The sequence below is a fragment of the Tiliqua scincoides genome, chromosome 4 (genome assembly GCF_035046505.1).
Source record: "Tiliqua scincoides isolate rTilSci1 chromosome 4, rTilSci1.hap2, whole genome shotgun sequence".
In the NCBI taxonomy this organism is placed as follows: Eukaryota; Metazoa; Chordata; class Lepidosauria; order Squamata; family Scincidae; genus Tiliqua; species Tiliqua scincoides.
Genome location: NC_089824.1, coordinates 75,144,364 through 75,163,224, shown reverse-complemented (window position 1 = coordinate 75,163,224; position 18,861 = coordinate 75,144,364). Strand labels below are relative to the sequence as shown.

At 41.1% G+C, this 18,861-nt stretch overlaps 1 protein-coding gene and 2 pseudogenes across 1 annotated transcript; 1 reads left to right on the top strand and 2 right to left on the bottom strand.

The window, feature by feature from the left end:
- Positions 1-794: 794 nt before the first annotated feature.
- On the bottom strand, positions 795-18,258 carry SIRT5 (sirtuin 5). Its single transcript, XM_066625020.1, has 9 exons — positions 18,125-18,258; positions 14,947-15,079; positions 11,009-11,142; positions 9,465-9,690; positions 7,917-8,004; positions 6,605-6,658; positions 4,362-4,479; positions 2,390-2,505; positions 795-1,880 (listed from the first exon to the last, which is right to left on the bottom strand). Exons 2-9 carry the CDS (start codon positions 15,059-15,061, stop codon positions 1,805-1,807), a joined length of 927 nt encoding a protein of 308 aa, XP_066481117.1. The 5' UTR covers positions 15,062-15,079; positions 18,125-18,258; the 3' UTR covers positions 795-1,804.
- Positions 3,953-4,069, bottom strand: LOC136650018 (5S ribosomal RNA; annotated as a pseudogene).
- LOC136650701 (5S ribosomal RNA) lies at positions 4,061-4,177 on the top strand (annotated as a pseudogene).
- Positions 18,259-18,861: the final 603 nt, after the last annotated feature.

Here is an 18,861-nt window from a genome sequence, read left to right as displayed (position 1 = left end):
TGCAAAACTACAAAAGCTGGCATCCTCTTCCAGCACATTTATAGAGATGTTATTCCTTTCCTGCAAAAGTCATTATAAGAAAAAATATGCTAATTTTCAACAGTAGAGAATTGGTACATAGAACTGAGATGGCCTTTCAGTATTTGTTTTCAAATACCCACAAAGGATTTCTGTATCCTCCCTGGGCACAGATAGAGCATCTATCAACATAGGCCAGAAAATGGATTGTGATTCTCCCAGTAGAAAATGAGTAAACTGCCCAAGGACCATCTGTTCCTCTGCTGAAAATCTGCTGGTCAAATTTTTTTATGGGGACTTACAGCCCAATCCTATGTTTAGGCATATATCCAGCAGCTTGTAGGACTGAGCATATATTTCCATACAGCAGGGCTCAGTTCCAGAGAACTTCAGGATACTGCAGAAGTTAACAACTGCCAATTCCTTGAACTCCCCAAGCTTTTCAGTCAGTTTGGTTGGTCTCCATCTCACCAGTGCACTCAGTTCTAGTATCCTGGTATTCCCTAATCCTCTTCCTGAAGAGTGTGAGAGAGCAGCACTGTAGGTTTCATGTATTCCTTCTTCATGAAGACAGGCTCCGACTTCTTTCTGACCAATGTACTGAAGTCTTCAGTGGTATAGAAGCAGCTGCAAGGAGATGGGATAACTATCCCTGATACAGAGAAGCTGATGGTATTGGTAAAATGATAGCTATCTGTATGGAAAGAACAGTATTTGCTTGGTGGGTGAGATCAAGACTTTCCAGGATGAAACTGTCACAGAACCAGATGGAACAGTGATGTGAAAAGGAATTTCATTGGCAACAAAACTCATTAACAGATACAAAAGGCACCATGAGCCTGTGATTACAACGATACCTGCTGGAACACTAACTTTGCACAGCCTCACATTTTGATCAAGAAAATAATTTTGGAACAATAAGGACAAGGCAGCTATTCAACTTAATTTTAAAATGATACCATAGCAGAAGTAGATGGCAAATTCAAAGACTCTGGAACTACAGAAATATGATATCCACACAAGTAATCTCTGCTATGCAAATGAGTACCATTAGCTTTATACCATCAACAGTGCTGGAACTGCTAAGGCACCTTTTAGAGTGGGGTTCCTATTCATCTTGGCATACTATCTTTTCTAGCGGCTGTTTGCTGGCATTTTTTCCTGCATCCATTTTAGAGTCTGAGCCATTTTGAGACAGGAAACCATCTATTTACCTATATAAACTGGTTTATGAATGTCTTTGTTGAAAAGCAATATATAAATCTTCTTAATTCTAACAATTACTCCACTATACTGATCACCACAAAATAAAAACAATCTCACCATCAAACCCTTTCATAGGAGTGCACTCTCATGAGCAAGACCACCTTGTTTTATTGAGCTCCTACATCAATGCTGTAACATAGTCATTCACTCTTTGTTTGCTTATTCAACATTGTTTTAGTTTTACAGTATGATTCACTGAAGATACAGTCGGCTACATGAGAGCACAAATATTTTCCTGGCACTAATAAGACACTATACTTTGAACAGTTCATATTCTATGCTTTCATTTCACATACAAATAGTTAGTCCAACAAAAATGCAAAAGCTTTTCAAGTGTTCCTCCTCAAGCAATTCTTTTGAGTGTTCTTTTAATCGATTGAGACTCATGATTTGTTTTGTTCAATGTCATCCTCAGATTCAGATTCCAAAATACACATCAGGTGCTTTCTACGTTCCAAGTTCCTCAGCACCCTGCTCAATTTAGCAAGTCAATTTTTTGCTCTGTGCTTGCAATGAATATTCATGAGATGATCTCAGTTTCATGACGTGCAAGTGCTGGGGGAAGTGTGGTACCACAGGGACCTGGAAAATGAAACCTGAAACAGAAAGATATTTAGGATATAAATAGTATTCATCAAATACAGTCATGTTCATATTTTTACATAGCTTGAGGTCCACTCTTCTAGTTATAAGATAGCCACAAGAAGAATAAGTGCAGAGTATATCTCAAATACACATGAATCTGTGGCTACTATTGACATCGAAACAAACATCCTGAAAAGAAATATGTAGCTTTCTGCTAGCACAACAAGTCATCAGCACAAATTTTGCTAATCCTTTTGTTTGTCCCCAATCCTTTTGCTTGTTAACATTGATCTTAAACATCTGTTAGGCTGATGACTTCTATGGTGCTAAATAGGCTTAAAGGGAGGTACTTCAGATTTACAGGTCTGAAAGGTTAGGATACAAGTTAGAAAACATTTACTTCCTTGGCAAATATTTATTTAAAATATTTATATTCAATTTAGATATCCCCATTACATTCATATCGATGTAGCAAATAAAGTTTCTAATTCTCCCAGTACAAAAGAAACTAAAGTTTTACCTAAACCTATCTGTAGCTGGGGTGCTTTGCATGTTGAATTCTGCAACTGGCACTCCTCTGGCAGACACCTGAGGGGCAAACATAGCAGCAGGATATACTATGGAAGAAGTTCCAACCTAAGAGACAGAAAAACACACGTAGTATAGGGTCAGTCATTTTTTTAATTTTTTTTAAAAAGAAACCTCACCAAGCATTAATCTAGCTACCCATCATTTTAACAACAGTGCAGATGTTATGATTTATAATGCTAAACTAGAAATCAGGAGCACCTAGGAGCACCCAGAAATCAGGGTTGATTTCACTGCACACCTTGAAGCTTTAACTAGGGCTTGCATAACCAGGCATATATGTACAGGCACTGAAAACTTCAAGAGTTTTCTCTTGATTTAATAAGAGTTTTCTCTAATATAATAATTTTATACTGGTTTCCCAAGTTATGAAGGGCTGCACTGGTGTAGGTTGCAGTATGTCCTCTGTGATGCTTTTGCACACGCATGATAGCACTGCTGGCAGTATCGAGGTACATACTTCCAACTTCCATGTAGATATATGGAAATGAATCAGTACATATGTTGGGGACTTAGTGTATTTGAAACGGTAAACTATACCTGCAATCTTTTTTTAACTTCTAACACTAGAGAAATTGTTTTTGTTTGTTTGAACTTCCAGCATGCTCTGGTCACATTCTTTTTTTAGGTTCTAGTGTGCTAGGCTCACTAGAATTTTTCCAAGCAAGCTTGAAGCTAGAAAAAATGGCCCCCACCATGCTGACCTCACTTCCACCTATTTTTCATTAGAACGAATGGAGGAACCTGTCAGAAACATGATGGTCTCCATAGTGTGTGCAGAGTATGGTTACAACATGGTGACCTCCGTACAACAGATTTCAATGAGGGGATGTCACTTTGCTGTTTTTAAAATAACTGCACTGGAAGCATGCTAGCAGCACACTGGAAAAGTCACTTCCTGATTTTTTCTAGGTAAAAAAAGAACGCACCCTATGCCTGTTGCCTCAATGTGAAGGAAGCTTTTTTTTGCTTCATATTAAGCTATCTGAGAAGGTCACAATCATAATTACATTACAATATGTTCATACTAATTCAGTAAATAAATATGAACTGGTTTTGGAGCACTGTAAAATAAAAAATAAAAATGCTTAAATATTATAATGTTTCACCATTTGCACTTACAATAATCACAATGCTCATCATTGCTTCTCCTTACTTTTTATTGAAAAGTCCCATTATCATTATATGAACCAAAATTCTAACACAGCTCTATGCTATGAATCACTCTATGCTATGGAGTAGTAGACAGTATACTTCGTGTTTCAGAAAGAGAACAGATCGCCTGAAGTTGCCATGTGAAAATTAAGAGGATATACTATGCCAGAGAAGAAAATCCTGTGTGAAGTCATGTCAGTATAAAGCTTTATGACTAGAGGTGTTTGTTTCCAGTGAGTAAGACAGGAATTACAGCCCAGTTAAACACAATGGGCTTACTTCTGAATAAGGTAAATACAACAATGGTTGGCAACCTTCAGTCTCAAAAGACTATGGTACAAGCCTACAGCACCAGGTATTCCCAGGTGGTCTCCCATCCAAGTACTAACCAGGCCTGCCCCTGCTTAGCTTCTAAGATCAGACAAGATCAGGCATGTCCAGGGTAACAGTTGTTGCACATAACCCTGCACATGCCTGATCTCGTCTGATCTCAGAAGCTAAGCAGGGTCAGGCCTGGTTAGTACTTGGATGGGAGACCGCCTGGGAATACCAGGTGCTGTAGGCTTATATACCATAGTCTTTCGAGACTGAAGGCTGCCAACCTATAAGGTAAATAACGCCGTTTTCAAAAACCTCTATAACTAATGTTACATTACGTTTGACAGTTACCATCAGGCATTGGTGCCCCAAATGCAATTTCTAATTGTAAGCCCTAAAATATATAAAAGGCAGAAAACTAAAACACTCACAACCAAACAAAGGTCACAAATCTCAAGCTCTTTTTCAACCCCTGTTAGGATATCAGAATCCAAAGTTTCTCCAAACCACACAACATGAGGACGCAAGAGGCCACTGCAATCTTCACACCTGCAATATATAAATGGTAAAATTATATTCCAGAGAGAAGAAAAGCTGCAGGTAAACCCTTCAGAAGTCTTCAGTTAATTTACTGTGGTGTGCAATGACATCAGGCTTATTACCAGCCTAGACAGTATATACTGTATTGTTTACATTCTAATGCTATAGAAATGGGAAATGCTTACCCTACAGTCCAAATAACCACACACTTCAGAAATGTTCACCCATTCTGGAAATTACCACAGACAAATAAAGGCCATGATCCAGCGAGTGTAACTGATTTTAATGCAAGAATTAAACATGTACTTAATATTCGCCTACTAAAATCAAAGGGGTATAAACATGCTTAACTATGGCTAGACCATGCCCAGCTTTCAACTTATACTTAAGACCAAACTAAAAAATACTTTAAACCTGTCATTAATATATAGGTGTAAATCAAGAAGTTAAAGCCACTTCTTTAAAGTGTGGGAGTAGGAGAGAGATTCACAGCAAGAGACTATAAGGTACCATAAGAGGGAGCTTAATCCTCCCCTCCCCATTTGCTTCAGGGGCAAATTACTACAGGGGGTGGGTGAGTTACACATATTCAGTGTGCCTCAGAGAAGATGTGTTACATACTTCTTATCATGGCAGTGCCGATTGTGCTTTTGAAGCAGCAATTTCAGGCCAGGGAGTATATCATGTAAAGCAGGAGTCTGTGCCATTTCCCTGGCCAGATGTTCATTGAGAGCCTCCTCTGCTTCTCCCCCCTCCCTTTTCTGAAACAGCTTTCACAGTCCATTGCCTGCAGCCCTAATTCTGGGTTTATTTGCGTATTTTAAAATTAATAAACCCCTGCTAATTGGGTAAGAGGCACTTTTTCAAGTGGGTGCTCCTTTTTTTAGCAGGGGGAGAGTAACTGGCCCATTTCACCCCAGCAGTGTCTGTTCTGGTGGCTGTCTGCTGGTATTCATTTGCATCTTTTTAGATTGTGAGCCCTTTTGGGACAGGGAGCCATTTAGTTATTTGATTTTTCTCTGTAAACCGCTCTGTGAACTTTTAGTTGAAAAGCGGTATATAAATACTGTTAATAAATACTGTTAATAATAATACAAATCTGTTATCTGAAAAACCCCAACCTCCTCACTGTTTGCCTGTAAGGATACTTTACACTGGCACTTGATTACTCCAGTCGAGTGGTCCATGTTGCTCATGTATGCAGATCTGGCAGTACTTATACGGGGTCCTCACTACCATATATAGACAACTACCTGATTCCTGCCTGATCAGAATTGACTACAGGAGCAAGGGAATTCCCCATTTTGCTAACAATCCCCTTGGAATAGGTTTGATGTCCCTGCCCATGGCATTCAAGTTTAGGTGGCTTTGTGTACAACACCACTTGTTCGATCACATGTTGTAAAACCAAGTATTAACATAGCTGCTGCATTTTAGACCAATTCGCTTCTGAACAACTCTCAAAAGAAAGACCTAACTAAAGGGCATTGCAACAGTCAAGCTCCCCAGTATCACATTCTGAAAATAAAAATAGTTTGCTTTGGTTTTGCTAGAGCACTTCAGACATACAGGTGTGTATGCATGAAAACTATACAGTGTTGCAATCAATTATGTCATAAATCCACAGAAATTACAGATTTTAAAAGTTACTGATAAGTAAACTTTAAAGTTATGAAGTTAGGCACTTCAGTTTTTATCCTAAGCAGAACACCACAATGCTGTTGGGTTTGAGGATCTGTTTTGAAGCAAATAGCTCTGTGTTACTGATGAAGATGAAAGCTGCAATGTTTAAATACAGCTATGCGTATGTGTAGCGATGCTCTGGTGAATGACCAACAGTATCTATGGCAGTGGTCTCACCAGACTAGTTTCCTTAAGCCTTGCCATCTCAACCATTTGTGCGCTCTCTCAGAAAGAAATGCAGCTAACTGCATTCCTTCTTGCCTTGCAGCTCCGCAAGGCATTCTGGTATGCAACCTGGCAGCCATCAGTGTGTCAGCATCAGACATGCTTTAACAACAGGGTTTGCAGCACATATCCCTGTTGGTAAGAAGCACATACCTGTGATCTTAAACTTTTCTGCTTTGTATTGCATCACAAAGATTTACATATGCTACAACAGTTCACCACTCACCGAGGGAGATCCTCCACAGGAATTCTGGCATCTTCAGCATCTGAATCAGGAGCACTAAAATAAAATAAAATGCTATGTTTTAAAATGCAATAAATCATTGTATCTGTTAAGATTACAGGTCCAGCCTATTTATACACAGATTTTTTTATACATGGATTTGACTCAACATGAATGGCCCCTGCAAATGAGAAGGAATGTGCTGATCCCTGGAGAAGGGGAAAATGCATCCCTTTAAAATCAGTTTAAAAAACTGAACAGTCCTTTAACAATAGCCTTCTTAAAACGAGAGAGAGAGAGAGAGAGAGAGAGAGAGAGAGAGAGAGAGAAGCTGGCTGACAATCCATCAATCCTTCTTTCTCCAGCAGACCCCTCCCTTACCCCTGAGCACGTGAAAGAAAGGTTGATTATTTTGCATTGGTGAAGGGAGGGGCTAGCTTGGAGGAGGACTGATTGATGGATTGTCTTCTTAATGACTCTTATCCTCACATCACAAAGGTCAGCAAGGCTGTTTTTAAATCACTGGAGCAAAGAAACTTTGTTTTTTAAATTGATTTGCTATACTGTGTTTTTTGCCATCCACATGAGTGCTTGGAACAGAACCCATGCGAATAATTAGTCTCAACCTGTAGTGTCATTTCCTATGTGTTCCCCCTTCCAAGGAAATTTTCAGCTTTAAATGATGAGCACAGATGTCCAGCAAAATAGACCATCTTGCTAAAGATGATCTCAAGGTGTGGTAAAGAACAGCGATTGCCATGAAATACAGGTTTGAGAGCCAACTAAAATAGTTTCGCTCTTATGAAAAGCAAACATATGCATATGGAAAGTATTTAGTAAGCTTTCAGGTGATCTGTATTTTTTCTTTTTCTTATTACTTAAAAACTATTCTAGAAATCCTTGTACAAACTTCTTTAAATACTTTGCATTTATATATCACCTGGAATGCAAAGTGCTTCATATGTGTTGCCATGATGAAATTCTTATAGCCCTGTAAGGTATTAAATATCCCCATTCTGAGGTAGAGAAATTTGCTTAAGGTTACATAGTGAATTGACAGCACAGGCAAGACCTGAACCAAGGAAGTTCTGATTTATAACTCAATTTCTTAGCTATTATTACACCAGCTCCTGGTGTAACATAATACACCAACTTTTCAGATGGCTACAAAATGGACACAAATAAGAAAAATAAGCTTTGAAATGTTGACTTAACATTTGTTTATGAATCATTTAAATGCTATGTAAGTTCACTTTAATTTAAGAGAAAACAAAACTACTGCCACAAAATGTAGATTATAGCACAAATGAATTACCCTTTTCCAGCCAAAGCAGGACAGATTGGACTCTTGTGATTTGCTCTGACATTTCCACAACTGGTACAACGCGTTTTGAATAAACTACCTATCAAGAAAAGGAAAATCCCAGATTACAACTTGAAATGTTGACCTTATTTGGCAATGCAACACTATTAAAACATACTAAGTGTGATTCTATTGTATGCTGTGAGAACTTAGAATTTCAAAATTAAGAAGTTTCCTCCAGAAACTCCGGAAAAATTGGAGAGTACCTAGAAGCGAAACACTGCATTAGTTAGCCAAAGGAGTCTACTAAGCGCCTACTCAAACAGAGTTATTATGAAGACACTAACATAAATTTCAGGGAAATCAACATTAAAATGGCATGACTGATTAAAGTTAGTAATTCCCCTCAACAATCCACATTAATGTGATTGTTCAGGGGCACTGAATTAACATACCAATACTTAAAAAAAAAAAAGCAATCATTGGGATGTTTTGAAAGCTATTTGCCTACAACAGAGAGACCGTTTTAACAGCTTTGCAAGCTGGCAAAGGCTTCCCTGGTGCAGATGGCACTTACTGTTCCACCAGGGAACATTGGCAAAGCCCCTCCGTGTGCCCCCAGTCTTTGCCAGCTGCATCTGGTCAGAAATTCAAGCACAAAGCCTGCTGGGGCCTCAGAACCCAGAAGCAGCTGGCAAGTACGAAGACTGGGGGTGCACAGAGGGGCTTTGCAGAAGCTCCTCTGGAACAGTAAGCACCATTCCCATGGGGGACGGCTTAGGCAGGACGCTGAATCTGGCCCATGGGCCAGAGTCTGGAGAGCCAATGATCCTCCAGACTTCAAGAGAAGCTTTTACAGTGATGATGATGATGATGGGGATGCCTTGGGAAACAGAAGTCCCTGAACAACTTACATGCAACTGTTTGGATCCTGATTTGCAACTGTTTGGATCCTGATTTGCTCATGCATGCAAGTCTCACCCTTTAATTCAGAGGTAGATGGCCATGATGGGCACTAGCCAAAGGTCCACATATATCAGAGGTCAACCCCTAAACAGTGGTAGCAGCACTTAATGAATTAGTGGGAGATGCCATGGAGCTGCCTCCAAAAAAAGGGTTTTGTCCCAGGGTCCCCAGCAAGCTGGCCCTGGCAGAGCTCCAATTACAGGTGTGAATTTCTAAACTGCCTTCCAGTGCCAATTTGCAGATGACTGGATCTTGAAACAGTTTCTTTTTCATGAAATACAGCTGTAGATGGATGCCAAATCGATCAAAGCCTTGAGTAAAGCTAAAAGAATGTTTCAGTCTTTCCCCCCATGCTGTTTTTCTGATGAAACCTTGCCCCACAGTTGTTTGTAAGCCAGCAAAGAAAAGGAACAGGTTCAGATCTCCCCATAACGTGCTTGTCTTGAGAGAAAGGAAATAGACAGGAAAGCATTCAGTCACAGCACATTTCCAGGTCTTCATTAGTGTACATTGCTTATGCTTCAAAATAGTGGAAAACCTGCATAATGAATAGGTGAATGAGATACCAATTAAAAAATAGTTATGGATTCTTACCATGAATTTCTAAGAGATGCTTTGTTCCTGCTTTTCTGTGGAGCTCATCAATGTTCTGGGTAATGACCACCACACTCCTGCCTTGTTTGCTAAGCCTGGCCTCACACTCTGCTATGGCCATGTGTGCTGGGTTTGGATGTTTACTCATCATAAGCTCCCTACGGTAATGGTAGAATTCCCACACCCTAGAGGAGTTCCGTGCAAAAGCTTCTGGAGTAGCCAGTTCCTAGGGGAAAAGAAAAAAAATGTTTTGTCAGTGAAAAAATACCTATATGTGTTTCTAAAACTTCATGTTCATTTGTAAGCACACAAGAAGTGCTAGGCATTTATATAACCCATTTCAAAGTAATTCACATACAGGAATGGAGTAATCAACCTTGTATTTAGTTTATGTGTTAAATTGTATGACATAAAGCAAAATACTTACTGAACTGTACAGAATATGGGCTGACAACACAACTTCATAAACAGAACTGAAAACCCTATCAACTGGAACTTCATACAATACAGAGTTTTAGATCCAAGAGTCTACACAACAATAACAGAATGACCACTACAAAAACAGTCTCTTGACAAATGATGTCAAGGCCAGGCTAACAAAGAAATCCTTACAAGCTAAGAAAATATTATTATTCTCCATACTGCTGATGGTGAGGATAAAGCTGAAAGCTTGCCAAAGGCCATTTGAATTCATGACTGAAGTAAAGTTTGGACCAGAGACTTCAAAACTCATACTCTTTACCACTATGCTGTTCATATCCATTAATTTCTTCATCTGTTTGAAATAAAATTTATTACTGGAAGCTGCAGCAAATATATTCTATATTCAATCACACAATCAGCCCTACTAACAAGGCAATACGGCAATAGCCCCAGGCTTGCTAAGTTAATCAGGGCATGTATCCCAGATAAAGGACCTGCCCTTTCTGCACTGCACAGAAAAGCTTTGAAAAAGTGACTAATCTTGGAGAGTTAAACAGTTTTGTTATTTGTGTCAGAGGGGGGAAAATGGATACATAAATGTGCAGTAAACAATATTGATTAATATGTTTCCTACCTACTCATTTTAGCCCAAATATTAAAAGTAATGAGTTAGGTCTGGTGAAATCAATTAATGATCTTCATGTTTCTTGCAACTAAGCAGAGAAATACACTGCAAGATAATATTGCAAACTGCCTCAGTCTGGTACTGTTGTACTCTGGTTTCTCTTCTGTATATTGATATGAACAGTAACTAGTTCATGTAAAATAAACTCCGACTGGCAAATATTTCAAAGTTTAATCAATATGATCTCCCGACAGCTACTAATTAACAATACGTAGCATCCCAAAAATGTGAATCAGCAAGCATGTACTCAATTTTAGAATTAGTTACACAAATACTAGAGACACAACATTAAGGTGTAACACTTAATTCAATGTTTATGTGAATTAATGCAAGGACCAATTCCCGCAAAGAAGCATGAATACTTTCATTTAGCTTGAGGAATCAGCAACACTTGCAGAGCTACTGACATTGCACAGAAGATAAGGGCAGTACTCACCTGGGCTTGCCATTTCCTCCAGTAGCCCCCTGCACCTCTGAAGGTTGGAACACCACTTTCTGCACTGACACCAGCTCCTGTAATAATAGCTATGTGCTTTGCTTTGGCAAACACTTCTCGAAAATCAGCCATATCTTTAAAAAGAAAGAAAAATAGTCATATTTGTTTTTTTCTTTATAAGATGACACATTTAAAGAATACTGTATGCAAAGTTGAAACTCCTTCTTTATGAAGATCAGTGGATGGCCCAGAATAAATAATTCTCTCTTAAGCTAATCAGCTTTGTTGTATTTCCATTTTAGATCTTCAACTGTGGATATCCTAAGGTTTCCTTCTTTAGGAAGCACCTCTCTGAAATCAGAATTGAAGGACAAGCTTGACAAGAAAGTTAGTTTGCATGTTGGTCCTACTAATTGTTTAACTATATTTTCAGCACTTGTTAGAATACTTATAGGGCAACGTAAATGAATAATGATCTAGTTAATCCTATTACCCCCACATATTAAAGTAGGCACATGAATCAATTTGGTTCGCTTTTTATGTTCACCTTTAAAAACATGAAATGAAAGCAACAGAAAGCATACTTTGCAATTAATGAGGTCTCAAGTCAAGTTAACCTACTTCTGCACAGCCCATAGGCGTACACATTTGGTCCCTGTTGCATATATGCAACGTTGGGCAGAAATGGCTTAAGGACTTCCAGGCAGCAGGACGATAAGGTTCTAAGAATCAAGACTTATTGACAATCCAAACTGCTACTTGGCTACATGGACTCTCAGTTTAATACTACAGAAGGCATCTTTTCATCTGTTACAATACTAAAATGTGCCAGAGTTGTTTAATAGTTGTACTGGTTTAAAGTATATGCTAAATGCACTTTATACATTGTGCTAGATTTTGCCCTATGATTTGAAAGACAGATCCCCAGACATTATAGGTTATAAGAAATTAGTGTCCATCTTCTCCAGTCAGTCTGACATACATACAAGAAGGACTGCAGGAAAAGCAGCATCTATTAACTTTCAGAGCAAATTTTCTTGAGTCAAAGATGGGACAAGAAAGAAAGAATTCCACACTATTTTTAAAGACTTCTGAAAGAGGAATGAGTCAACAATGGGAAAAATTAACCTTCTTCAATATTTCCCTTAAGAACATAAGAACAGCCCCACTGGATCAGGCCATAGGCCCATCTAGTCCAGCTTCCTGTATCTCACAGTGGCCCACCAAATGCCCCAGGGAGCACACCAGATAACAAGAGACCTCATCCTGGTGCTCTCCCCTACATCTGGCATTCTGACTTAACCCATTCCTAAAATCAGGAGGTTGCGCATACACATCATGGCTTGTACCCCATAATGGATTTTTCCTCCAGAAACTCGTCCAATCCCCTTTTAAAGGCGTCTAGGCTAGACGCCAGCACCACATCCTGTGGCAAGGAGTTCCACAGACCGACCACGCGCTGAGTAAAGAAATATTTTCTTTTGTCTGTCCTAACCCACCCAACACTCAATTTTAGTGGATGTCCCCTGGTTCTGGTATTATGTGAGAGTGTAAAGAGCATCTCCCTATCCACTCTGTCCATCCCCTGCATAATTTTGTATGTCTCAATCATGTCCCCCCTCAAGCGTCTCTTTTCTAGGCTGAAGAGGCCCAAACGCCGTAGCCTTTCCTCATAAGGAAGGTGCCCCAGCCCCGTAATCATCTTAGTCGCTCTCTTTTGCACCTTTTCCATTTCCACTATGTCTTTTTTGAGATGCGGCGACCAGAACTGGACACAATACTCCAAGTGTGGCATTACCATAGATTTGTACAACGGCATTATAATACTAACCGTTTTGTTCTCAATACCCTTCCTAATGATCCCAAGCATAGAATTGGCCTTCTTCACTGCCGCCGCACATTGGGTCGACACTTTCATCGACCTGTCCACCACCACCCCAAGATCTCTCTCCTGATCTGTCACAGACAGCTCAGAACCCATCAGCCTATATCTAAAGTTTTGATTTTTTGCCCCAATGTGCATGACTTTACACTTACTGACATTGAAGCGCATCTGGCATTTTGCTGCCCATTCTGCCAGTCTGGAGAGATCCTTCTGGAGCTCCTCACAATCACTTCTGGTCTTTACCACTCGGAAAAGTTTGGTGTCGTCTGCAAACTTAGCCACTTCACTGCTCAACCCTGTCTCCAGGTCATTTATGAAGAGGTTGAAAAGCACCGGTCCCAGGACAGATCCTTGGGGCACACCGCTTTTCACCTCTCTCCATTGTAAAAATTGCCCATTGACACCCACTCTCTGCTTCCTGGCCTCCAACCAGTTCTCAATCCACGAGAGGACCTGTCCTCTAATTCCCTGACTGTGGAGTTTTTTCAGTAGCCTTTGGTGAGGGACCGTGTCAAACGCCTTCTGAAAGTCCAGATATATAATGTCCATGGGTTCTCCCGCATCCACATGCCTGTTGACCTTTTCAAAGAATTCTATAAGGTTTGTGAGGCAAGACTTACCCTTACAGAAGCCATGCTGACTCTCCCTCAGCAAGGCCTGTTCGTCTATGTGTTTTGAGATCCTATCTTTGATGAGGCATTCCACCATCTTACCCGGTATAGATGTTAGGCTGACCGGCCTATAGTTTCCCGGGTCCCCCCTCTTTCCCTTTTTAAAAATAGGCGTGACATTTGCTATCCTCCAATCTTCTGGTACCATGGCCGTTTTGAGGGACAAGTTGCATACCTTAGTCAAGAGATCTGCAACTTCATTCTTCAATTCCTTAATAACCCTTGGGTGTATGCCATCAGGGCCCGGTGACTTATTGATCTTTAATTTATCAATGAGGTCTGAAACATCTTCTCTTTTAACCTCTATCTGACTTAACTCCTCGGTTAGGAGGGGCCGTTCGGGCAGCGGTATCTGCCCGAGGTCTTCTGCCGTGAAGACAGATGCAAAGAACTCATTTAATTTCTCTGCCATCTCTAAGTCTCCTTTTATCTCCCCTTTCCCTCCCTCACCATCCAGAGGGCCAACCGCTTCTCTGGCGGGTTTCCTGCTTCTAACACATTTGAAGAAGCTTTTATTATTCCCCTTAATGTTGCTGGCCATGCGTTCCTCATAGTCTCGCTTGGCCTCCCCTATCACCTTCTTACATTTCTTTTGCCACAGTTTAATAATATGTAAATTAATAATGCCAATAATGCCAAGTAGTTTTATGGTGCAGTGATAAATTATTTGGGGGGAAAATAACAACAAGATCAGGAACTTTGTATTCCTTGTAAGGCAGATGTAGAAAGAGGTTAAGGACATGTCTCCTTCACAACTGTACCCTCCCTTCTCCTGCTCACCAATTCACTCCTACAAATGCCTCCTAAATCACTTTCTAGATAAGAAGTCCATGTGAGCAAGGGTGACATTTGCAGGGGATGACTGGCAGGCATTGAGAGTTAGCATCCCTTCCTCACACTGATTTTCTCTTACAAAACACTCCATCCCCACATGCATTTGTCAAAATAACATGCAATTCCACCCTTAGAAAGGGATAGCAGATTGTTCCTTACTAAGACACCAGCACCATAAAATGGTTGGCAACCTTCAGTCTCGAAAGACTATGGTATATGCCTACAGCACCCAGTATTCCCAGGCGGTCTCCCATCCAAGTACTAACCATGCCTGACCCTGCTTAGCTTCAGAGATCATAAAACAGCCATTTTTTGAACATTTAATAATACTTTTTAGAAAGGGAATAATCCAAAGATCCCATTATCTGTAAAGTCAATACCAAAAGTGGTTCTTAGTTGTTCAAATTAGATTAGGTATTGTTCATGGCAAGAGGTCAAATTTTTAGAGTTCATGGTTCATTCAGGACACAGAAAAGAGAAAAAACCAGACATCTTATCTTGTGCGCACAAAGAAACAAACACAACCTGTAGGAGGCAACTTATCTTACTTGAACTAGGCCGAGCCATTTCAAAGCAAGTCCTTTGTTTCTTGGAAGAAGCAGGTTTCAGTCCACAATATACTTGAGAAGCCAACCTTCTCGTGGTAAAGTGGAAAAGATTCATCAGGATCACTGCAGGGTACTAATGCAGGCAGGAAAAAGTTAAATGGAAAAACTGAAAATATTTGTCTGGCAAATGGCAAAACAAATTGTAACAGCACTGGTATAGCCTCTCCAGGCCTTAGAAAGCCTCCCAGACACAATCAAAAGGCACTTCCAGTCATGTCTGGATGTCAGGTGAGTGCCCCAACACACGGATTCAGTTATCTGTGGAGGTACCGGGAATCCCCATGGATGCCGAGGGCAAATCTGCATTATTAAGAATATTTATATATTGCTTTTCAACAAAAAGTAGTTCACAAAGTGGTTTACATAGCTAAATAAGGGCCCAATCCTATCCTGTTTTCCAGTGCTGGTGCAGCCATGCCAGTGGGGCATGTGCTGCACCTTGTGGTGGGGCAGCAGTCACAGAGGCCTCCTCAGGGTACGAGAACATTAGTTCCCTCACCTTGGGGCTGAATTGTGGCTGCATCGGTACTAGAAAGTTAGACAGGATTGGGCCCTCAATCTACAGAATTAATAGTCAGCTCTTTAATCTGCCTGCCAGCCCTGGAATTTTGATTAATTGAAGTGAGATAAAGGGGAGTCTCATTTATCTGACAATACAAAACACACTGATATATATTAAATACCATCAAAAATTACCATGATCATTGGATTCACAAACTTGTATTCTTATAGATTTCAGCTTCTTATTGCTACCAGTGCATCAATATTATAAGAATTGATTCCATATAAGATTCCATATAAGATTCCATATAACATATAACAATTTATATATAACAAGACTCCATATAACAATTTACTGGAATATATATAATGCAACAGAAATTAGAATTAGTGCACAGTATAAGAGAAACAATTTGGATTAAAATCACTGTATTCAAACAAATAAGACCAAAGATTGAGAAGACACAACTTCTGTTTGTGCCAAGTGAAAATTTAAATCTCAGAATTTTCTTTCCTTTAATATTTAAGCCATTAAAAAAAGAATGCTGATAAGAAACTGGCTACTATGAATTGTACCTGCTACTGCTTACATTACTGCTTACATTTTCCTTTGCAGAAGCTAGAGATAAAACTGTAGTTCAAATTGAAAACCTAAAGTTCAGGAACTTAGAACTCAGAAGTCAGTTTAAAAATTTAAGAAAAGCCCTGCTGTATCAGGCTATGAGTCCATCTAGTCCAGCATCCTTTTTCCCACAGTGGCCCATCAGCTTCCTCTGGGAACCCCACAAGCAGAGGAGAAAAGCTGCCCTTCTTTCTTGGCATTGCTGTCCTACAATTGGTAGTCAGAAGCATAGTGTTGCTGAACCTTGAGACAGCACATAACCATAATGACTAGGAGCCACTGACAGACCTGTTAATTAGCTTAGAAGGAAAATTCAGAGTCTACGGGGCAAAGCAAGTGCTTGAGGAATCAAAACAACTGGAATATTAGCTTGCCCCACTGCTAGAAGTTTCTGAAACAGGTTTCAGTTCCCCAGAAAGAATGAGTGTTAATAGAGACTTGTGCCTCTGAAAATGGCAGAGAGGGGGCATCTGTCAAGGTAAGAATTTCAAAATAATGCTGCAACCTATCTTGAAAAAGCTGCCCTTCACTGCGATAACATGAATAATAATTTCTTTTATTTACATAACTTGTCATGCAACTCTGCAGTTACTCTGCCCACAAAGCTGGGCAGTTCCCCTCGCCAATCCCTCTATGCTTTCCTGGTGTGGATTGGGCGGTTCCATGTTTCATACAGTAAGGCTTGCTTCCAAACCAGTTATGGTTTATGAAAAATCTGGATGTGGATACAAGTGTGGTAGCGTTGCATCTGGACCCCAAAGACTAGGACTAAAATCCAACTCCCATCACAAACTCCCTATATTTAATGTTAACAGATGATTACATGTTCGCCTCAGGGTCCAATCCTATCCAACTTTCCAACACTGATGCAGCTGGAATGCAGCCCTGAGGTAAGGGAACAAACATTCCCTTTCCTTGAGGAGGCCTCCCTGACTGCCCTCCCACCACAGGATGAAGTACGTGCCCCATTGGCATGGCTACACCAGTGCTGGAAAGTCAGAGGGAATTGGGCCCTCAGTTTCCCACCTATAAAATGAATCTCCAAAGGCATTATGATAACAAGCCTGCAAAGCACTTTGCCTTTCAATGTACCATCTTTTTCTGGTTTTTTCCTCTTACTGCTCAGCAGCAGGAGACTTTCAGGAAGAGAAAGCAGATGAAGAAAGAACTGAAGGGGCAAGAAGCAAGCTCAAAAGCCGATGTACTGATTAAGTCTGCCACCTTCAAGAGTTGTGGAATGCCAAAGTGATGGTGGCAGTAAAGAAAACAATATGCTTTTATTAAAGGAAACTCTGTAGCAGCTCCTTGAGTGTAAAAAGTTTCTACCCTCCTCCAATTGGTTTTATTTGTTTTTTTGTGATTTTAGTCACTGTGTTTATATTGTATGTTTTTAATCACAAACCTTAAGCAGCCTTGGGCATCTGCTTTGGCAGAGGAAAGGCGGGGTAGAAATCTTTTAAATAAATCCCTGCTAACTGGGTAAGAGGCACTTTTACCCCTGCTAACTGGGTGCTCCTCTTTTATAAAGCAGGGGGAAAGGAACTGGCCCTCCTCACCCCCTTTTCTAGTGGCTGTTTGTTGGTATTGTTCTGCATCTTTTTAGATTGGGAGCCCTGTTGGGGCAGGGAGCCATTTAGGGATTTGACTTTGCAAACTGCTTTGTGAACTTTTTGTTGAAAAGCAGTATACAAATACTATTGTTAATAATTATTATTAAATAAATAAATTAATCTGTATTCCCAATTAAGGAAAGGAGGCAGGCAGGCAGACCTAGCACCCCCCATCTGCTAGAGAGTGAAGGGAGACACAAAGTCAGACAGGAGAAGCCAATGGGGGGCAGTGCAGGACCCCCAGGGCGTCGTGGGGGGGTCTGCCCCCTTCCCCAACCACGTTATCTCGCACCCACCCCCATGCTAGAGCGGGGGGCAGCCGGGAGACCACTACGGGGGCCACTGGACCCCCGTCTCCCCCCCAGCAAGCCCTCCCTGTACTCACCCACCGCCTCAGCGGTGCGCCCAGCCAGGTCCCGCCTGTGCCAGGCCGAGCAGCGGCAGCAGGGGCGAGAGGCGTCACAACAAGACGAGGGAAAGGGCGGGCTCGGCGCCGGCTCGGCCCCTGACAGGCGCCAGAGGCGGTCCTGCGTGAAGCGCCGCACGTCTCGCCCCGCCGACGGGCGGCTGCAGTGGCCGAGGTGCGCCGCCGCCGCCTCTCCCTCGCGACGCTTTAGTCCCACGCGCAGCGCGCTGGCAGCGCAGCCCAGGCCTGGCTGCTCGCAAGGCAGTGCCAGTGCTGCAAGCAGCCTCAGCGCCCAAGGCTATGCCTGTCTACTCAGAAGTCAGTCCCATGACAGTCAATGGGGCTTACTCCCACGAAAGTGTGGATGGAATTGCAGCCTTAGGACGGGTGTGTGAAGGAGCAAGAAAAGTGAGGCAACCACCACCCTCGTGACTCACGTACATGCTTTGAATAAATCTATATATTTGGATTTTTAAAAAGTTTTATGTTTTTATGTTTATAAATGTTAGAACTGCAGCTCTAGGGGAAAAAAAGACAAGTGGGAGGCAGAAGCGCTCCTTGGGGCTTGTATGCTATTTTATGAGCAGCCCAACCCTACATGTGCTTTTTCAGAAGCTAGGAGGCACATTTACTCCCAAGTTAGTGGGTATAGGATTGCAGGCTGATAGCTTGATCTTGTACATCAGGGGTTCTCAAACTTTGTTACTGCAACTTCC

What these genes read in the sequence shown, in the direction of transcription:
- SIRT5 (XM_066625020.1), bottom strand. Translation starts at nt 15,061, where the DNA reads ATGAATCTTTTCCACTTTACCACGAGAAGGTTGGCTTCTCAAGTATAT. An exon ending in CCTGCTTTGGCTGGAAAAGG is followed by an intron (nt 6,659 to 7,916) that starts GTAATTCATTTG and finishes ATTTTATTTTAG; the next exon opens with TGCTCCTGATTCAGATGCTG. An exon ending in CCAGCTACAGATAGGTTTAG is followed by an intron (nt 1,881 to 2,389) that starts GTAAAACTTTAG and finishes TTTCTGTTTCAG; the next exon opens with GTTTCATTTTCCAGGTCCCT.